Consider the following 16,543-nt stretch of genomic DNA (forward strand, 5'->3'; position numbering starts at 1 on the left):
ACAGCCATGAAGTGGTGATGTGAGGTAGATCCCTTGCTTATCTGTGTCAAACAGCTTTGGAAATTCGGTTTTAGGTGTAGCCTAGATGTGTAATTGGCTTTCATAACAGCTTATATATATTTCTGAGAGTTGGCAAAAAAAATACACTCAGTGTGTCGACGTGCAAACCAAAAATTAAATCAGATCTTAGTCTGATTATACACTGCTCCAATTAAAATTTCCCATGCACCCTTTGAATTAAGAAGTTGTTTTTGATGTATGCCTTGGCATGTTAATAATGCCAATTTATGCACAAATCTGATTTATTTGTGTGCGTGAATAACCCGAATGTCTCACATGTGCCTGCCTGTATTGGATTAATACGTTTTGCCTTCATACAGTAGGCTATAGACATTCAGGTGATTCGTATAAAAAAAATATAATAGCAAAGGCAGTCTGGCTAAGTAACATAAATATGTAAGTGTCTGTCACAATATCAAATAAATGTGTGAATATCCCTGTCTTATCACAAAAATGACATGAAATACAGAAGAGGATTTCATTTAGAGCAAAACAACACATGACCCTCTTAAATAAGCTTGAATAACTGCTATGGGTAGCAAATCCTCTGTGATGAATGTCTCAACTACCGGTAGTATGAGTTGTACTGTGTGTTAACCATATAGGCCTACAGTAATATTCCTAACCTATTACAGTACTTTCGGTAAAGATGTGTGTGATGATTGTGTGTGTAATGTATGTATGATTATCCATAATTTAGCTTATCGTTTAAGTGTATCTTTCTGTCTAAGAGAGGAAGGAAGTCTTTGCTCTGTGTCAATGGGCATTTCTCAAAAACTCTAGTGCGCGCACTTCCAAGTGCATCAGCCTAATTAGTCACGCCCAGTGATTGGATACTCTTTGGTGAACTCTGCGGAGTATCCAATCACTGGGCGTGACTAGTAAAGAGTATCCAATCACTGGGAGTGACTAATTAGGCTGATACACTTGGAAGTGCGCGCACTAGAGTTTTGAGAAATGCCCAATGTCTCCATGTCATGACCATTTCCCAGGAAATAGCAAGGCAAGCACAGGTGTTAATTGCATCCATTAAAACCCCTTAAGACACGGCTTAATAAATTTGTTGTTACCAGTATGGTAATGACCAAGTCGTGGTGCATTTCTAAAGGGCCTGAGTTGTGTCATAGTATTGTAGTGCTATGGTAGTTACAATTTAAAGACTATTACAGCGTGCCGCTGGAGGTACGGCGCGCATTAAGGGGTTAAAGCTTGGATGTACTATACCTTAGAGACACACATGTGCTTGCCCAGTTATTTCTGACTATTCAGCTAGTCATCCTTTGTGAGTCAGTGGATTACCTACACAGTAAATAGGTATGGGCAAAATTAATTCATTGGTTGCAACTCAGTGCCACATATTTCAAATGACTTGGTATTACCTGTCCAGTTCAGCCAGATAATTGGCTGATTGAATGATCACCTGGTTGAATTGGACAGGTAAAACAAGGTCATTTAGAATATGTGGCCCTAGACTGAGACTAAAGAATCCATTTTGCCCATCACTGACGGTAAATGAGGAAGTTGAGGCCTACATAATGGTCCTTGCTGTCTTGCGCGCCCTCTCTCTCCGCTCTACTGTTCACTTTCAGCAGTTCTCTGAGTGTCAGTCTTTAATGTATCAGCGCTGTTGTCCTGAAGAGGTTGGACAGCAGCTGCACTAACATTCTCATCCGGAAGCTTTGACTGGTTCTCCTTGAGTAGTTCCTCCATCCAGGATGGCTCCCAGCCTGCCTCCTCCAGTTGCCCTCCTCCAGGGGGCAGTGTGTTCCCGTTGCCCACCGCGGGGGTGGCCGGCGTCGGGGTCAGGGTCAGGGACTGGTCTGCACCTGTTGCTACCCTGGTCAGGGCACAGCGGCTGAAGCTGCCGCACAGTGCCCCCCAGTTCAGCTCGCACTGCGCCCGGATGCGGCGGCTGATGGCCTCCTGGACCTCCTCCCCGCAACCCAGCAGAATGTTCACCAGCTCCACGTGAGGCCTGATTACGGGGGAGGGCAGAGAGCGACTGGGGGTTAAAGGCCAGGTGAGTAGGACAAATGGTATTTATAAACACCGCTATCTGTCAGTCAAACCAAGGCAATCACTCACAGCAAAAAAAAACATTTTCATTTTCACACTTGTTAACACTTTACATCCGACCCCAACTTTGGTGCACTTTCACGGTACAATAGAGTTTGACCTATTATTACAATATTTTGTCCTTTAAACAAAGTACACCTAAAGCAACATGACCCACGTATAGTTGTCCTCCTTAGGATGTGCTTTCTTACCATCGTTGTAAAGTAAAATAAGCGGAAAGCTCATCAGTATGGCTATAGTGTTCCATGCGTAACGATGCTATCGTACTCACCCTCTGGGGAATAGATCACTGAAGTGAATCATCTCCACCATCACGTTGACGTTTTGTCGCACCGCCGAGCAGAGGTTGTGCTTGGTGTAGCACTGTCGCTGGAGCTGGAACACGAGCTCCTTTACCGCCACACACCTACGACTCACGCAACTAAAGCGCTGGCGCAGTCCGTGCGCCATACACTTCAGAGCATCCTTTATGAAGGACTTTCCCTGTGGGTAGCAAATGTCAGATTAACACGTTGGATTAACATGATGTGATAGACAGTTGAGCGCACAGATTAAAAGTTTGTCAGTGTGACATTGCGCCAAGATGTCCTGTCAGGTGATTGAACAACAACAGTGGAGTGCGCAGTGCGCACCGCCGGTCTCTTACCTGAGAGTCGAACTTGCCAGCATTGTGCATGAACGTCAGGCAGATGTCGTGAAGGCCACGAATCTCACAAGTATTGTTGCTGAAGCACTCGAACATACCACAGCCAACATCACCGGCGTTTAAGAGGCAGTGCTGAATATCGGCTTGAGAAATAACACACAAAAGATAAATGTTGACCAATCGTTACACTGTAATGTAAAACTTTTTTGCAATACAACAACCACCATAAATATTAACAGAGTACCATTTACGTTGTCATGTGTGACATGATTGATGGGAAATATAGCTTCCCATGTGCTGCCTGTTGCGCCAGGTAAAGTTGTTTGTAGAATTCCAAGCATGGGCATGGCCACGTTGCAGAAGTTATGGCTGTGCAACATCTGTAATAAACGGACGGTGACCGCAACCAAAGCGCACGGGTAAATTAAAATAGAACTAGTCATTACCTGTGTTCTGGAGAGAAAGTCTTCTCTTCAGTAAGTTCAGCGCTCTGTCCTGCGATGCCTCATAAGCCTCCGTTACATCTGTGGCGCGGACTTCATTTACATGCAGAAATATTAAAATGACCAAAGCCAATTTAACGCCCATGTTCTCCAAAAGTGATAAACGCTGAGGTGTAGTCCCGCAAGTTAAATACGTTGATTAGTCTCTTGACCCGTAACAACCGCGAATGAGCGCTGGAGGAGGATTGAACGCTGGCTATATAACGTTTATGTCAGTTTAGTCTGAAGAAGACAAGCAGGTGCTGTCATTTTTCCACTGGCCAATAGCAAGTTACCAGAGCCACGTCCAAGTTTGAAAGGCGGACGTTCGATGTGAGGGAAGAGAGAAGAGGAGAGGAGAGGAGAGGGTCCGTCAGTGTGGTAGCGCAGCCGATGTTGCTCACTCACAGGCAGCGTGGCTAGAAGTGCGCGTGAGCTGTGGGCTGTGCCCTTGTATTTATAAACAGTCCTTATCCAGATGTCACCTCCCGATACCCACCTCAATCAAAGGCTAATGGCCAACACATTGAATAACGGCTAAAAATATCACTGCAGCCTACCTGCAAGTACTTGCGTGCAGTTTAATTTGGTGACAATAAAAGAAGAAGATATAAATAAGAGGATGCCTTGAGGAGGTGATTATAAGAGGCATGACAGAACATGTTTTCTTAATGGCTGTCAAAGGTAATCTGAGGTTGAGTGTGTTTGATGTATAAAGTCTTTTTGATGTCATGTGTCTTTTGGAAAACAGATTACACAACCACCACCCCCCTCCTGTGCACGCGCGCACACACACACACGCGCGCACGCGCACACACACGTGCATGCACACACACAAAGAGGTGTGTGAGAGAAAGCGGTTTAATAATAATAGGTAGGAGCTAATCCAAGTAGTACTATACTACCAGGAGGGAAAACAGAATATAACTATAATCACTCTTCCAGTAGGCTATAACTGCAAGTGGCCAATTCCCCGCCTTGTTTTGAACGTATTGCTGCAACCTGACAATGTGATTGGGACATCCAATGAGTGGGAGTAAACCGTTCGGTCAATGGCACAGCAGCAGCGAGGTCACTCACACATCCATAAACATCCTCTGACTCCGCTGACAACAGACAGACCAGCAGGTATGCGCAGAATGCGCCTCTGCTGTTGCACCATGGCTGACAGAGGCGAGGCTGCTGCTAGTGGGACACTGTGCGTTCCCTGTGGAGACAAACATATCCAGGTCAGGAGTGCTGCTGCTTGGAGAGGGTGGGGGATGGACATTTCCAGGGTTGAATTGGTAGTCTGACATGCAGGGCCTTTCCCGGTGGGCCAACAGACCTCAGGGGGGTCGATGCCCTGGGTTGCTTCTTTTTTCTGATAGACCAGCCCGGTGGCCCATTGATCTATCTATTTACAGTGGACTGAGCTAATAATGATTTTTTAGAAAAGCAGTGGGCTGGTCCATGCAAAAGATGCCCGGACTGTTTTGCGGTCCCAGTGCAGCACTGGACATTGGGATTAGGATAGAGGATGCCATGCCTTAGAGTGGAGTGTTTGGGGAGGTGGGTTGGATCAGGGGTGTGGATTTTGGTCAACACTCATATTCGTTAGCCAGGCCACGCCCTCCTAGTGACGCAACACCTTCGACGTTGCTTCTAAGTCTCGAAGAGATTTGAAAGTCGATGATAATCAGGCTACATACGTAGCATGGAATTGAAATTGGACCCAACTCCGATGAACCCCAGCAGAGCCGGGTTTACCAATAGGCAGACTAGACAATTGCACCGGGCCCCACTAAAAATATGCCCTCTGTAAGGTCCCCCAACGGTCTGCTCTCTGCATGGTAAATACAGGCAAAAATAATTCAAGAGGGCCCCATGTCTTTATCTCACCTAGGGCCTCCAAATGGGTAGAACCCCCTGTGACACCCCCCCCACACACACACACACCCATACGTGAGGCCTTGTTGACTCAGTCCCTCTCTACCCCCCTACTTCAGCGCCCCTGCTCATGCACTCCTAACAACCGTCCACTGGCCCAGCCGTAGATCAAACGGCTGGGCACTGGACTGCTACGCCGGCGACATTTGCCGTCCCCTCCCCATCTCTCTCTCTCTCTCCATTCGCTTCATGTCTGTCCTGTCTCAAAAATAAATAAAAAGGCAAAAAAAACCAACAACTGTCCACTGTGTTCCAACCCGCTGTCAGAGCCTCACGGTGCATCAGCAGTGCTGTTTACATCCGCCGCTTAGTGACCCCACGCAAAGTGTCTCTCCAGTAGACTGGCCCCTCTCCTCCGACATGTTTAGAGGGGAAAACAGCCTCATCAGCAAAATGTCCACCACAGTTGCAGAGTCCTGTTTCCATTGCCTTGATGTAGCCCTCGATTATAATTCGTTACACGTTTCACTGAATGGAGGGAAACACGTCTTATGGTAGGCCTACTTTTCCCTCTTCCTCTCTGTGTTTGCACAACCAAAATGTGATATTTGTGAGCAGACTGCCAAGTAAAGTCAAGTCAAGTGTACTTTATTGTCAAAAATCTTTGTAACAGGGTTAGCACAGAAGTGCGTTTGACCAGTCTCCAATGTGCAGTTTAACTAAAACATTTAAATGAGACATTGACAATAATCTCTCTCCCTCTCTCTCTCACACACACACACACACACACACACACACACACACACACACACACACACACACACACACACACACACACACACACACACACATTTACACTTACTAACTTACTCATACATGAATTTACAATTCAACAACTCTAACAACATTCATTCACAACATACACATAGACAATACACACTCACACATGTGCAGTTTTCAAACACTAACATACTGATATAGACATGTACAATTCAATACACATACAAATACACACTCACTTGATACTGTATTTGTGTGCAGGCTGCCCTGGCATTGTGGATGAGAAACAAATAAGGTATGTACGTACGGGAGAACCACAAGACATGCCCTTAACTCACCGATAGGGGTGTAAATAATAATCGAAATGTATAGATATATCGCAATATAATCTGATGATTGAATCGAATCGCATCGTATCGTATCGTGGGGCATTCTTAAGTATCGAAAATAATGGAATCGCTGGCCCCTGCCCAATTCCCTAGCTGCATAACATAATAGAGGTGGAAAAGTAATTTGGAAAAAATCGAATCATATCATGGGACATTCTTAAATATCGAAAATAATCGCATCGCATCGACTAATAAGATATCGATATTGAATTGTATCGTCATGGAGGCTGTGATTTACACCACTACTCACCAGGGGCTGAAACATCTTAGGAATGGTGTGTACTCATAAATCGGACAATAGGTGGCATTTCACATTCACTGGTAGACTGGCATAATACCTTTTGAAATGTTTGATAATTTTCTGCATACGTAGAATAGCATGACATAAAGATCTCTGCCTTTCTGTCAAAGAACATCAAATTGTTTCATTTAACTTGAGGTACTGTGACAGTCGTCATTAAACTGAAATGGGCGCTGGCAGTGTGGAAGTGGTTGAACCTCTGTCAAACTGTGATTTTTTTGTTTTACCTGAAATGGCAATTTAAATTAATCCAGACATCAGGTTTAGACATCGAACTGTCCACTCAGATCAAATGGTAGCCTACATCTTCAAATAGAATGGCTCCCATGGCATTGAGTGCATTTATAGCAGTTCTGTATCCCGAATATGAGACATATCCCGGTTATGATCATATTCGGGATACTGAACTGCATGTAAACACACTAGAAGATGACATTTTTCGGGAATTCCCGTGGGTCCTGTGGGTCGTAGTCAAAATTTTAAAGATGAACGGGAGCGGGCAGGAGTGGGAATAAAGACGAATGGGAGCTGGCAGGACCGGGAATACAAATTAACGAAAATGAATGATTTTGTGTGGGAGTGGGCAGGATTGGAGACATTTTTACAGGAGTGGGACGGGATGGGATTTCCTTTTTTTACTCCAGCCCGGGATGGGATTTTTTTTCTGGGACCAGGATGGGATGGGAGTGAAAATCCACTCCCGTGTCATGCTCTAAAACACACTCATTGTTTGTTACATGGGTTCTAATTTTTTGTTTTCTCTGGCTGTGCACAACTCAACCCCTGATTGTTGGAAACTGCTGTCGGTCAAAAAATTAGCTCACGTGGTTGGCTGCCAGTGTCTTCCCCCACACGGTGAACCCATGTATAAAGTCTTGTACTGAGAGGGTTTACAGCTTACCTAGTTAGGGCTTCCCATCCCTGTCAGGGGGAATACCCCATCACGGATCTGTAAACCAACCGCAGCAGCAGTGACAAACTGTTCTGGCCTAATGTATTTTTTAAGGTCCCCCTTCAGCGGGTGATGATTCATAGCGAACCACCAAACACAACAGCAGTCATTTATGCCCCTGTGGATACGTAAATATTTACCCCCATGCATAGCATTCATCAGTAAAGTGTTTACATAGAGGGGGGAGACACAATGTACCACCTGATTCCCAAAGAGGCCTACAAAAACAAACTGTGACATGAGGTATGGGGAATATGTGGGGTTGGTGGGGCGACAACAAAGCCATACACACTGACTTCTGTTCTATGGTGCATCTGCATCCTCTTTAGGAAGTGAAAGAAAGGCTTGGAGATAGCGAATGGTCGTCCTCTCTCCTGTCCTGCCAGATTTCATTTCTTGGAATCCCTGAAGGGGACATCCCAGCTTCAAAGAATGAAAAGCATGTGTAATGGATGCCAACTAGAAGAGTATGGCAGCAGAATGTTAGTAAGCCTCACACTGTCACACAGATGTGGTAGCACTGAGCTATCAACCTAGAACTTAAGCTCGGTGCTATCATAGCTGTGCTCTCCCATAGCCAGGCTGTGCCCTCCTAGTGATGCAATATATTCAGCGTTGCTTCTAGTCTGGCCAAGAGCAACACAAATATCGTTTCTGAGCTCCTGAAATATTGGGAACTCCTCCCACTTTGTCAGGAAGCAAGCAATCATTAGCAAAACCAAGGGAGGGGGGTCGACCATGCAATTTGGGAAATGGTAATCGTTATGCTCTTAGTCATACCAAGTCTCGAAGAGATTTGAAAGTCGATGATAATCAGGCTAATGCTCCCATGCCAAAGGATTGCTGTGATTGGGAGGTCACGAGCTTGAGCCCCGAGTGGTGGATTGTGTCAGATGACCTCGGTTACACATGCCATGTATTCCCTGTTGCCTGTGCATGTAAACACAATGGGTGCTGTTTGTGCGGTCGAGGCAGGCAGGCCCGCCAAGGAAATTCCCTTTCACTCTGTTACAAGCTACTGAACCAGTCAGGACATTTAGATGGTCGTAGGAAAAAGTAGGACACTTATTGCCTTAATGATGGCAGTATTATTTGTTTATGTGTGTGCATGTGGCAGTGCATTTGTGCATGTCATTGTGTGTGTGTGTGTGTGTGTGTGTGTGTGTGTGTGTGTGTGTGTGTGTGTGTGTGTGTGTGTGTGTGTGTGTGTGTGCGTGCGTGCGTGCGTGCGTGCGTGCGTGCGTGCGTGCGTGCGTGCGTGCGTGCGTGCGTGCGCGCGTACATATACAGTACATCATGCAGTGTGTGTGTGTGTGTGCGCGCGCGTACATATACAGTACATCATGCAGTGTGTGTGTGTGTTTGTGTGTGTGTGCATGCATACATGTGTTTTGAGTGTTTTTTGATTATGTGAGATACTGTGTGCGTGTGTTTGTGTGTGTGTGTGTGTGTGTGTGTGTGTGTGTGTGTGTGTGTGTGTGTGTGTGTGTTTTGTGTGTGTAGCTGGGCTGAGATGAGCTACACTGGACCAACCTCCAGACTGAGGTACCCTGAGCATGGTACCGTCCCATCACACTGCTCCCTTGAAGCAACGTTTGGGACTGCTCCCTTGCGCGTGTGAGGCATAAATGCAATTTTCGTGTGTGACACAATGACAATGACAGTTACCCAGGTTGGCTTTTGATCTCACTTCTGCACCGGGTGATCTGATCTGGGCAGTGTCTCTCAGTGTAGTGTAGTTGTGAGCTAGCTAGCAACTTGGGTAGTTGCCAATGGGAAATTGCATTGCAAACGGCAAAGTAGCTAATGTAGTTTGCAACTATGGTTCCGAGAAGTGCACCCCTGATCTGTTCTACCCCTGGATGAGCTGTGCTGTGCTGATCTGATCTGTATTGGCTTTAGCCAGTCAAGTGTTTTTTGTTGTCAGAAATCTATATAACAGGGTTAGCACAGAAGTTTGAAATTGCTTTTGAAAAGTCTCCATTGTGCAGTTAAACTAAACATATAAAAATAGACATTAATCACATACACACACATATACAATGTGCATTAAAAACAAACATGCTGATACATTTACATTCATTCTCTGACACATTCACACACACACACACGTTCACATGTGTGCAGTAAAAAAATACTGTGCACTGTGCTGATCTGCTCTGGGTGACTAGTGGTGGCAGATGCTGACGCCGCACTCTGGTGTTGAGGAGTTGCAGGCTCTGTAATGTGTGCCGTCAGACTGCTCGGGCCCCTCACAGCCAGGCAAGCCGACAAGGGGGGACAAAGGGGTAAGCTGTCCCGAGCCTAGGGAGCTGGGGGGCCCATAATTGTGTCCTCGGTCCATCGGGTGAGGGGCCCTTGACATGACTTCGTCCTCCTGGGCCCAGCCAAAGCTGTCAGCAGCCCTGCTCACAGCCACAGCTTAAGCTAGGTTTACACTTGTCCTGCACTTAAGTTCACATAGCCGGAACCACACTACCAGAGGTGGGAGGGTGTTCATAGATCTGCCTTCAAGTCCGCACTCCCAGTACAACAGAGGGCATGTTTTTCCCCGCTGAGAATTCAAGGATGCAGATTACATCAATTAGCCGCCAGTAGAGTAGAATAATGGAACTCCGCTGACTAATCATACCTGCCGACGACGGACATATCAACCTAGGAGATCCATACGTTCAGCTCCGCAAGGTGTCCTTTCAGCTTTGCAAAGGGGGCGTGGTGGATGGTTTCTGTACAGTTGCGGTCTGCTAAGGACAAGTGTAAACATAGCTTTAGTTGCCTTGCCCTGGCCCGTTAGAGATGCCAAAAGAGGAGAGGCGAGAAGGAGAGCACGAGAAGGGGAGGGGGAGATAAAGGGAGGACAAGAGAGAAGAAGTGACAGAGGAGAGATGGAGTGAGAGAAGACGGAGCCAAAGAGAGGGTAGAGAGAGAGAGACAGAGCACGGAAGACGGCCAGAGAAGTAGAACGCCCCTATAGAGTCCCTATAGAGCAGCAAGCTGGGTTTTGGGGGCACGGGCTATGGCGCAAATAAACACTTCAGTTCCCTGCAACAGAGCAGAGGGCCGCCTGTCCCGTTGTATGCACTGCATGCTATCAGCACCTCCATCTGCAGGCACTCGCTGTTCTCCTCCTGGACGTGTTCTTGTTTAATCGCTTGGCCCAAGATGATGTATATTAACCTTGAGTCACTTTCTGCCGCAGGCCATATCTCATGGTAATGAACGAAGACAGGAGGAAGAGACTAAGTGGAGTGATCTTAAAGGTAAAGTGTGTCATTTTGTAGTAGTTTACTTCCAGAATGTGTTTATATATTTTTCATATATTTATTTACCACCACCATCAATTTCATTACGATATGGAAATGTACACTTTACTTAAGCCCATAAAAAGGTGGATCTTCTCCATGTTTGCCATTTTGAATTACCAGTCACAGACATTTTTTGGATGCAAAACGTTCTCTGGTTAGACCAGTAAATATTAGTTTATTACTTTACTAGTGGAAAAGATCAAATTTGTGAATGAGCAGTATACATTTTGAAATTTAGTAGTTTAGTTTTGAAACTACTTAGTAGTTAAGTAGTTTTGAAACTAACGGCATACTCTACTTTTAAGGGTCTTGTGATCTCTTTTTTGTAAAAACAAATAAATACCTATAAATAAATGATGATAATGATAATGATTATTATTATTTCCTCACAGAAAATGCATGTTGCCCTTGCGCAACGCATCTCAGAACAAGGTCAAAAACACGTTTTCTTATTATAGCGCCACCTAAAGGCCATATTGGAATATTACATGATGATCTGGCCTGTTTCCTTTTGGGATGGGAAAGGTCAAGTATACCAAATTTGTTTTTGATAGAGCTGTCGAGATATGAGCTAATTTCCTGTTTGGCATCTTCAATAATGGCAAAACACATTTTTGCTTATTGCAGCGCACCCTAGTGGCCGATTTGCACCAAATTTGGTATGTGCTGTCTGGGTATAAGTGGGAACATTTCTTCGGAATTTCTTCCGAATTACGCAAATTCGTTGCCGAGGAATGAGCTAAATTCCTGTTTGGCATCTTCAATAATGGCAAAACACATTTTTGCTTATTGCAGCGCACCCTAGTGGCCGATTTGTCTGGGTATAGACCCCTTTAGAGTTTGTAAACAGGTATGACGTAATTTGGCTGCGTGCGCACTGTTGCCTCAAAATCGTCCATGCTCCGTTCACTTGTACAGAGACTCGACAGGTGTTTTTTTCCGAAATAAGAAACGGAATGCTCGCGCTAACTTCAGATATGCAGTGGGCACCACAGACACGGGCATTCCTGGCGATGTCATCAGTCCAGTCAGTAGTTTAATGTCTTGTAACAACAAACATCTCCTATGCGTCTGGAACAGCCTCTTCCCTCTCAAAATAGCATAACAAGTGTACTTTTCGGAATCTCTATTTTTTATCAACGTACACGCTTCAGAACGGCAGTTTTTCTCTCTTTAGTGTCTGCACTGTCACCCAGTATTACATACAGACTCATCACTCCCTGTCTGGTGTCTCAAATGCGGCACTTGTGCACTTCGGGCACTGTTTTTCAGTGCCTAGGGCGCTCACGCTGAAAATTACAGTTGAGCCAGTGCACTGAAAGTGCCAGGATGATCCCCTAACAATGGTGGAAAATGCAGTGCTTGAATGATGGACACTGCATGCACTAACCGGGGCCATGTTGACAATGACACAGAGGAAATGTGGAATTCAGTTCAGTGGAATAGTTTGGTCAACAGTCTCCTAATTCTGTAAGTAATGTTGATGGGACACCAACCTTTTCATGCCAACCAAAGTATTGTATGTGTGATTGTTGTCCTTTGGGGTGAAGGACATGGAAATACAAGCACCGGACGCTGTGCATTGTAAACAGTAGCCAACTCGTATTTTGTTGAGCTAATGCCATGCTCAGCCGTCACTTTCAGCGAGGGCACAGTGCATAGTGCTCAATTTTTTCCACGACACTATGCACTAAAGACCTCAGTGCACTGTGTGCACTATGCACTGACTGTCAGTGCACTGACAAAAGTGTGTCATTTGAGACATAGCCCCTATTTTACCCATGCCTGCAGTTCTCCTAGTGGCCGCTGTCGAGAGAGCGCAGCAGCCCGTTCTTTCTGAATGGAGTCTGCACTCCCCCTAGAGTGCAGTACCACCCAGAAGAGTGGAGTCTCTCGTAATATCCTTACAATATCTCTGGTGTGTTTGAGTCAACGATGCGCACACATTCATGAGGACGTCGAATCTGAATGGGTCTATAAGGGGGAACATTTCTTCTGAATTTCTTCCGAATTACGCAAAGCCGTTGCCGAGGAATGAGCTAACTTACTGTTTGGCATCTTTGCTGACAATTTTAATTGGCTGCTGTGCGCTGACGCTTGTAGCTATCGCTTTGGACATTTTGGCATAGATGTAACAGTCAAAAGATGGTCTGAAAAATGTTGGTGACAATCGGACAAAAATTATGGTCTGAGCACCATTTTTATTCACTTTTTAAAAATTCAAATTGCGGTAAATCGGTCATGGCAAAAAACTAATCCAAAGAAACGGTCGCATAACAATAGTATGCTTGCCCCTCATGTAGGTGGGTTAACCAAATGTCAATTAATTTGTCCCCCAGGACAGTCTGTTTTCACGTCCTGTCCTGTCCTGGATGTTCTGTATCATATAAGGTGAGGGAAATGTCAATATAATTAGTATAAAGATTATAATCATTAAGGAGAAGCTGTCTCTTCAGGATGGTAAATGTCACGAGGGGCTGAGAGTTGAGTTGAGGTTATTTGAACAGGGGTGAAGGGGTGCATATCAGGAAAGTTCATAGAGAGCCCACAGCCTCCCAGGGAAAGCAACTCTGAGTAGCCTATTTTCATTTAGTTTTCATCTTCAGTTGCCTTATTAGACTAAAGACGTACTCTTCACTCCTGTTCATGTGTGTAGCCTACAGAGAGAGATGTGTGTACTGTACAGAGAGATATGGCCTGCTGTCAACTGAGCTTACTTTGTGCAAAGGCCCCTTTCACATTATTACGCAAGTAAGTTACAGTTAGTAAGTTGAAGTTGAAACGATTTTGCAAACATTTAACGATTGAGAAAACTACTGAGTATGCTGAAAGAATGGCCTGTGTTGTGTGTATGAGTGTATTTGAGATCTCGTGTTGCCTTTTAATGTGGCCCTGGTGATTTGGGACACACACACACACACACACACACACACACACACACACACACACACACACACACACCACAAATACGCCACACCAGAACAGGTCAGAGCTTATTTTTAGAGGGTTAATTCCCATGTTAAATCTTATTTTTGGATTGTACTATAAGAGATCAGCTGCAGGTATAAAGTGTGTTTGTATATGCATGTGCAGGTGTGTGTGTGTGTGTGTGTGTGTGTGTGTGTGTGTGTGTGTGTGTGTGTGTGTGTGTGTGTGTGTGTGTGTGTGTGTGTGTGTGTGTGTGTGTGTGTGTGTGTGTATGTGTATGTGAAATCTCAGTGGGGATTAAGAGGGTGTATAGTGTTTACAGTGGCCCTGCAATGCCTCCGCCTAGCGCGCACACACACACACACACACACACACACACACACACACACACACACACACACACACACACACACACACACACACACACACACACACACACACACACACACACCACTGCCATTCAGCGAACTCTGAATAGAGTGCTTCCGGCCGTAAATCTGGAGGGTCACTACACTAACCTATTGCTATATTTTACCACACACACCAGTGGCCGCACAAAAACGTCTGTGCCGCAAGCAAGCAGGCCAGTATGGGAGTAGGCTATAGCCTAGGGCTTACTGTAACGCGGTCGTCATAGACACTCGACCTTTGACCCTCTGCGTGACCCCTGACCTCTGCTGTGAACAGGATGTTTTTGCGAACCTGAACGATGGCCCTGAAACTCGTGACCCAGTGCTGGACCCCTCGGGGGGCCAAAAGGGATCAGGTGATTGGTGACATCCCAAAAGCACCACAGCGACAGCGGGTCAGATTGGTGGTAAGTGTGGGCTGGGCTGGGAAATGGAAGTTAGTAAACCAGTACTTCCAACTCCCCCCTTTCCGACACACACAGACACACACACACACACACACACACACACACACACACACACACACACACACACACACACACACACACACACACATACACGCACACACACAGACTCCCAACTCTCCCCTCTTGACACACAGGCAGGTATGCACGCACGCATGCATGCACACATGTGCACACACACACACGCACATCACACACGTCACACACACATCACACGCAGGGACAAACACTGACCCACCCCCTTGTCTGTTTGTGCTAGTGAGGCCCCCCATGTGTCTCATCTTTATACACAAACTCAAGGCACAAAAAACATCATCCAGGTGGACACTTGTTCATCGTCATTTACCAAACATTCACACCAGTAGGCCTGTTTACAATGTAGACTCAGATACACACACACACACACACACACACACACACACACACACACACAAACACACACACACACACACACACACACACACACACACACACACACACACACACACACACACACACACACACACACACACACACACACACACACACACACACAAAGTAGCTTTAACCTCACTTGACCTGTGTGCTATTTATCACAACTCATCGGTCCTAAAAGCATAGTCATATACTCTACAAATGCAAAAACAACCTCTCCTTCCATCCAAATATGTCAACAGCTACTGTGAAGTGCTAAATATGGATTGTGTGTGAGGTTATAGATATATTCACCAGCAGAGGTCTTCAACTACTTCAGTACGTCACTTTGGGCAAAAGTGTCAGCTACGTGTAATGTAATGTAATATAATGTAAAAAGGTGGTGGTATGTGCTCCCTCAGTGGCCTATTAATTATAAATGTCGGTTTAAATCTTCTAACCTAAAAAACAAAACACTAAAATCAGTGTGGTAAAAATAGAAAAATGGTTGCATGGTGCAACCTATCCTTATTTTTCAGTTTTTTTGGTCAGCTCCTTATATGTAAAAATCTTGAAAGACATGTAAAAGTTATGTTTTACCTGATATGTTTTGACGGTATAGCTTCCGTCTTCATCAGAGGGTCACACACAGATGTTGATGTGTGACGTGCTTTAAAATCAGCTGATGTTGTTGTGGAGGTTTGACCTCCCTGTCAATAATGAGTTGTCCTCTTAGGATGGGGGTCCAGGTGTGGGTGAGCATGTATGCTCCCTCATCCCTGTTCATGGTTTTTGGGCTGCTCTTTCTGATTCCTATACAACAACATCAGCTGATTTTAAAGCACGGCACACATCAACATCCATACTGTATGAACCTCTGATAAAGACGGAAGCTACACCATTGAAACATGTCAGGTAAAAGATAAAACTTTTACATGTCTGAAGTTTTACTATAACAGTTAGACATAATGAACATCATACAACTATTAAATCTATTTCTTGTACATAGTTTGTGTGTGTTTATTTGCTTATGGGTGAGATTGTGCCTACTTGTGTATGCACACTGTGTGTAGCTTTACCTCACCTGACCTGTGTGCTATCACCACAACTCATTGGTCCTATACACAGGGCCGCTGACAGCTTTTGTTGGGCCCAGGACAAAGTAATCTGAAAGGGGCCCCCATCCAATCCCTAATGTAATGAAAACCCAATTTTGGGCCCAGGACAACTGACCCCTTTGCCCCCCTTGTCAGCTTCCCTGCCTATACATACTCAACAGATTCAAAAACAGACCCTTCTTTCATCCAAATATGTCAATACGCACTGTGGCTACTGTGAAGTGCTAAATATGGATTTGTGTGTGAGGTTTGACTACCTGATCATCAGTGGTCTTTTCTTTTTTTGCAGGCTACCGGTGAGGAGTGATGCTGTTACCTGCATTGGTTGCTTTGTTTGGTGATCACTGATTTCTCTGTCTATCTTGTAGCC

General features: G+C 45.2%; 1 protein-coding gene across 1 annotated transcript in view; it reads right to left on the reverse strand.

The window, feature by feature from the left end:
- Positions 1–1,605: 1,605 nt before the first annotated feature.
- LOC134451790 (stanniocalcin-2-like) overlaps positions 1,606–16,543 on the reverse strand; it is a 34,043-nt gene continuing 19,105 nt past the window's right edge. Inside the window, exons 4-7 of the mRNA XM_063202191.1 lie at positions 3,229–3,413; positions 2,783–2,925; positions 2,408–2,619; positions 1,606–2,035 (exon numbers count right to left, since the gene is read on the reverse strand). Coding sequence (XP_063058261.1) covers positions 1,633–2,035; positions 2,408–2,619; positions 2,783–2,925; positions 3,229–3,413 — 943 coding nt within the window. The 3' untranslated portion in view covers positions 1,606–1,632. The remainder of the gene's footprint in view (positions 2,036–2,407; positions 2,620–2,782; positions 2,926–3,228; positions 3,414–16,543) is intronic.

This window comes from Engraulis encrasicolus, chromosome 7 (genome assembly GCF_034702125.1).
Source record: "Engraulis encrasicolus isolate BLACKSEA-1 chromosome 7, IST_EnEncr_1.0, whole genome shotgun sequence".
Classification (NCBI taxonomy): Eukaryota; Metazoa; Chordata; class Actinopteri; order Clupeiformes; family Engraulidae; genus Engraulis; species Engraulis encrasicolus.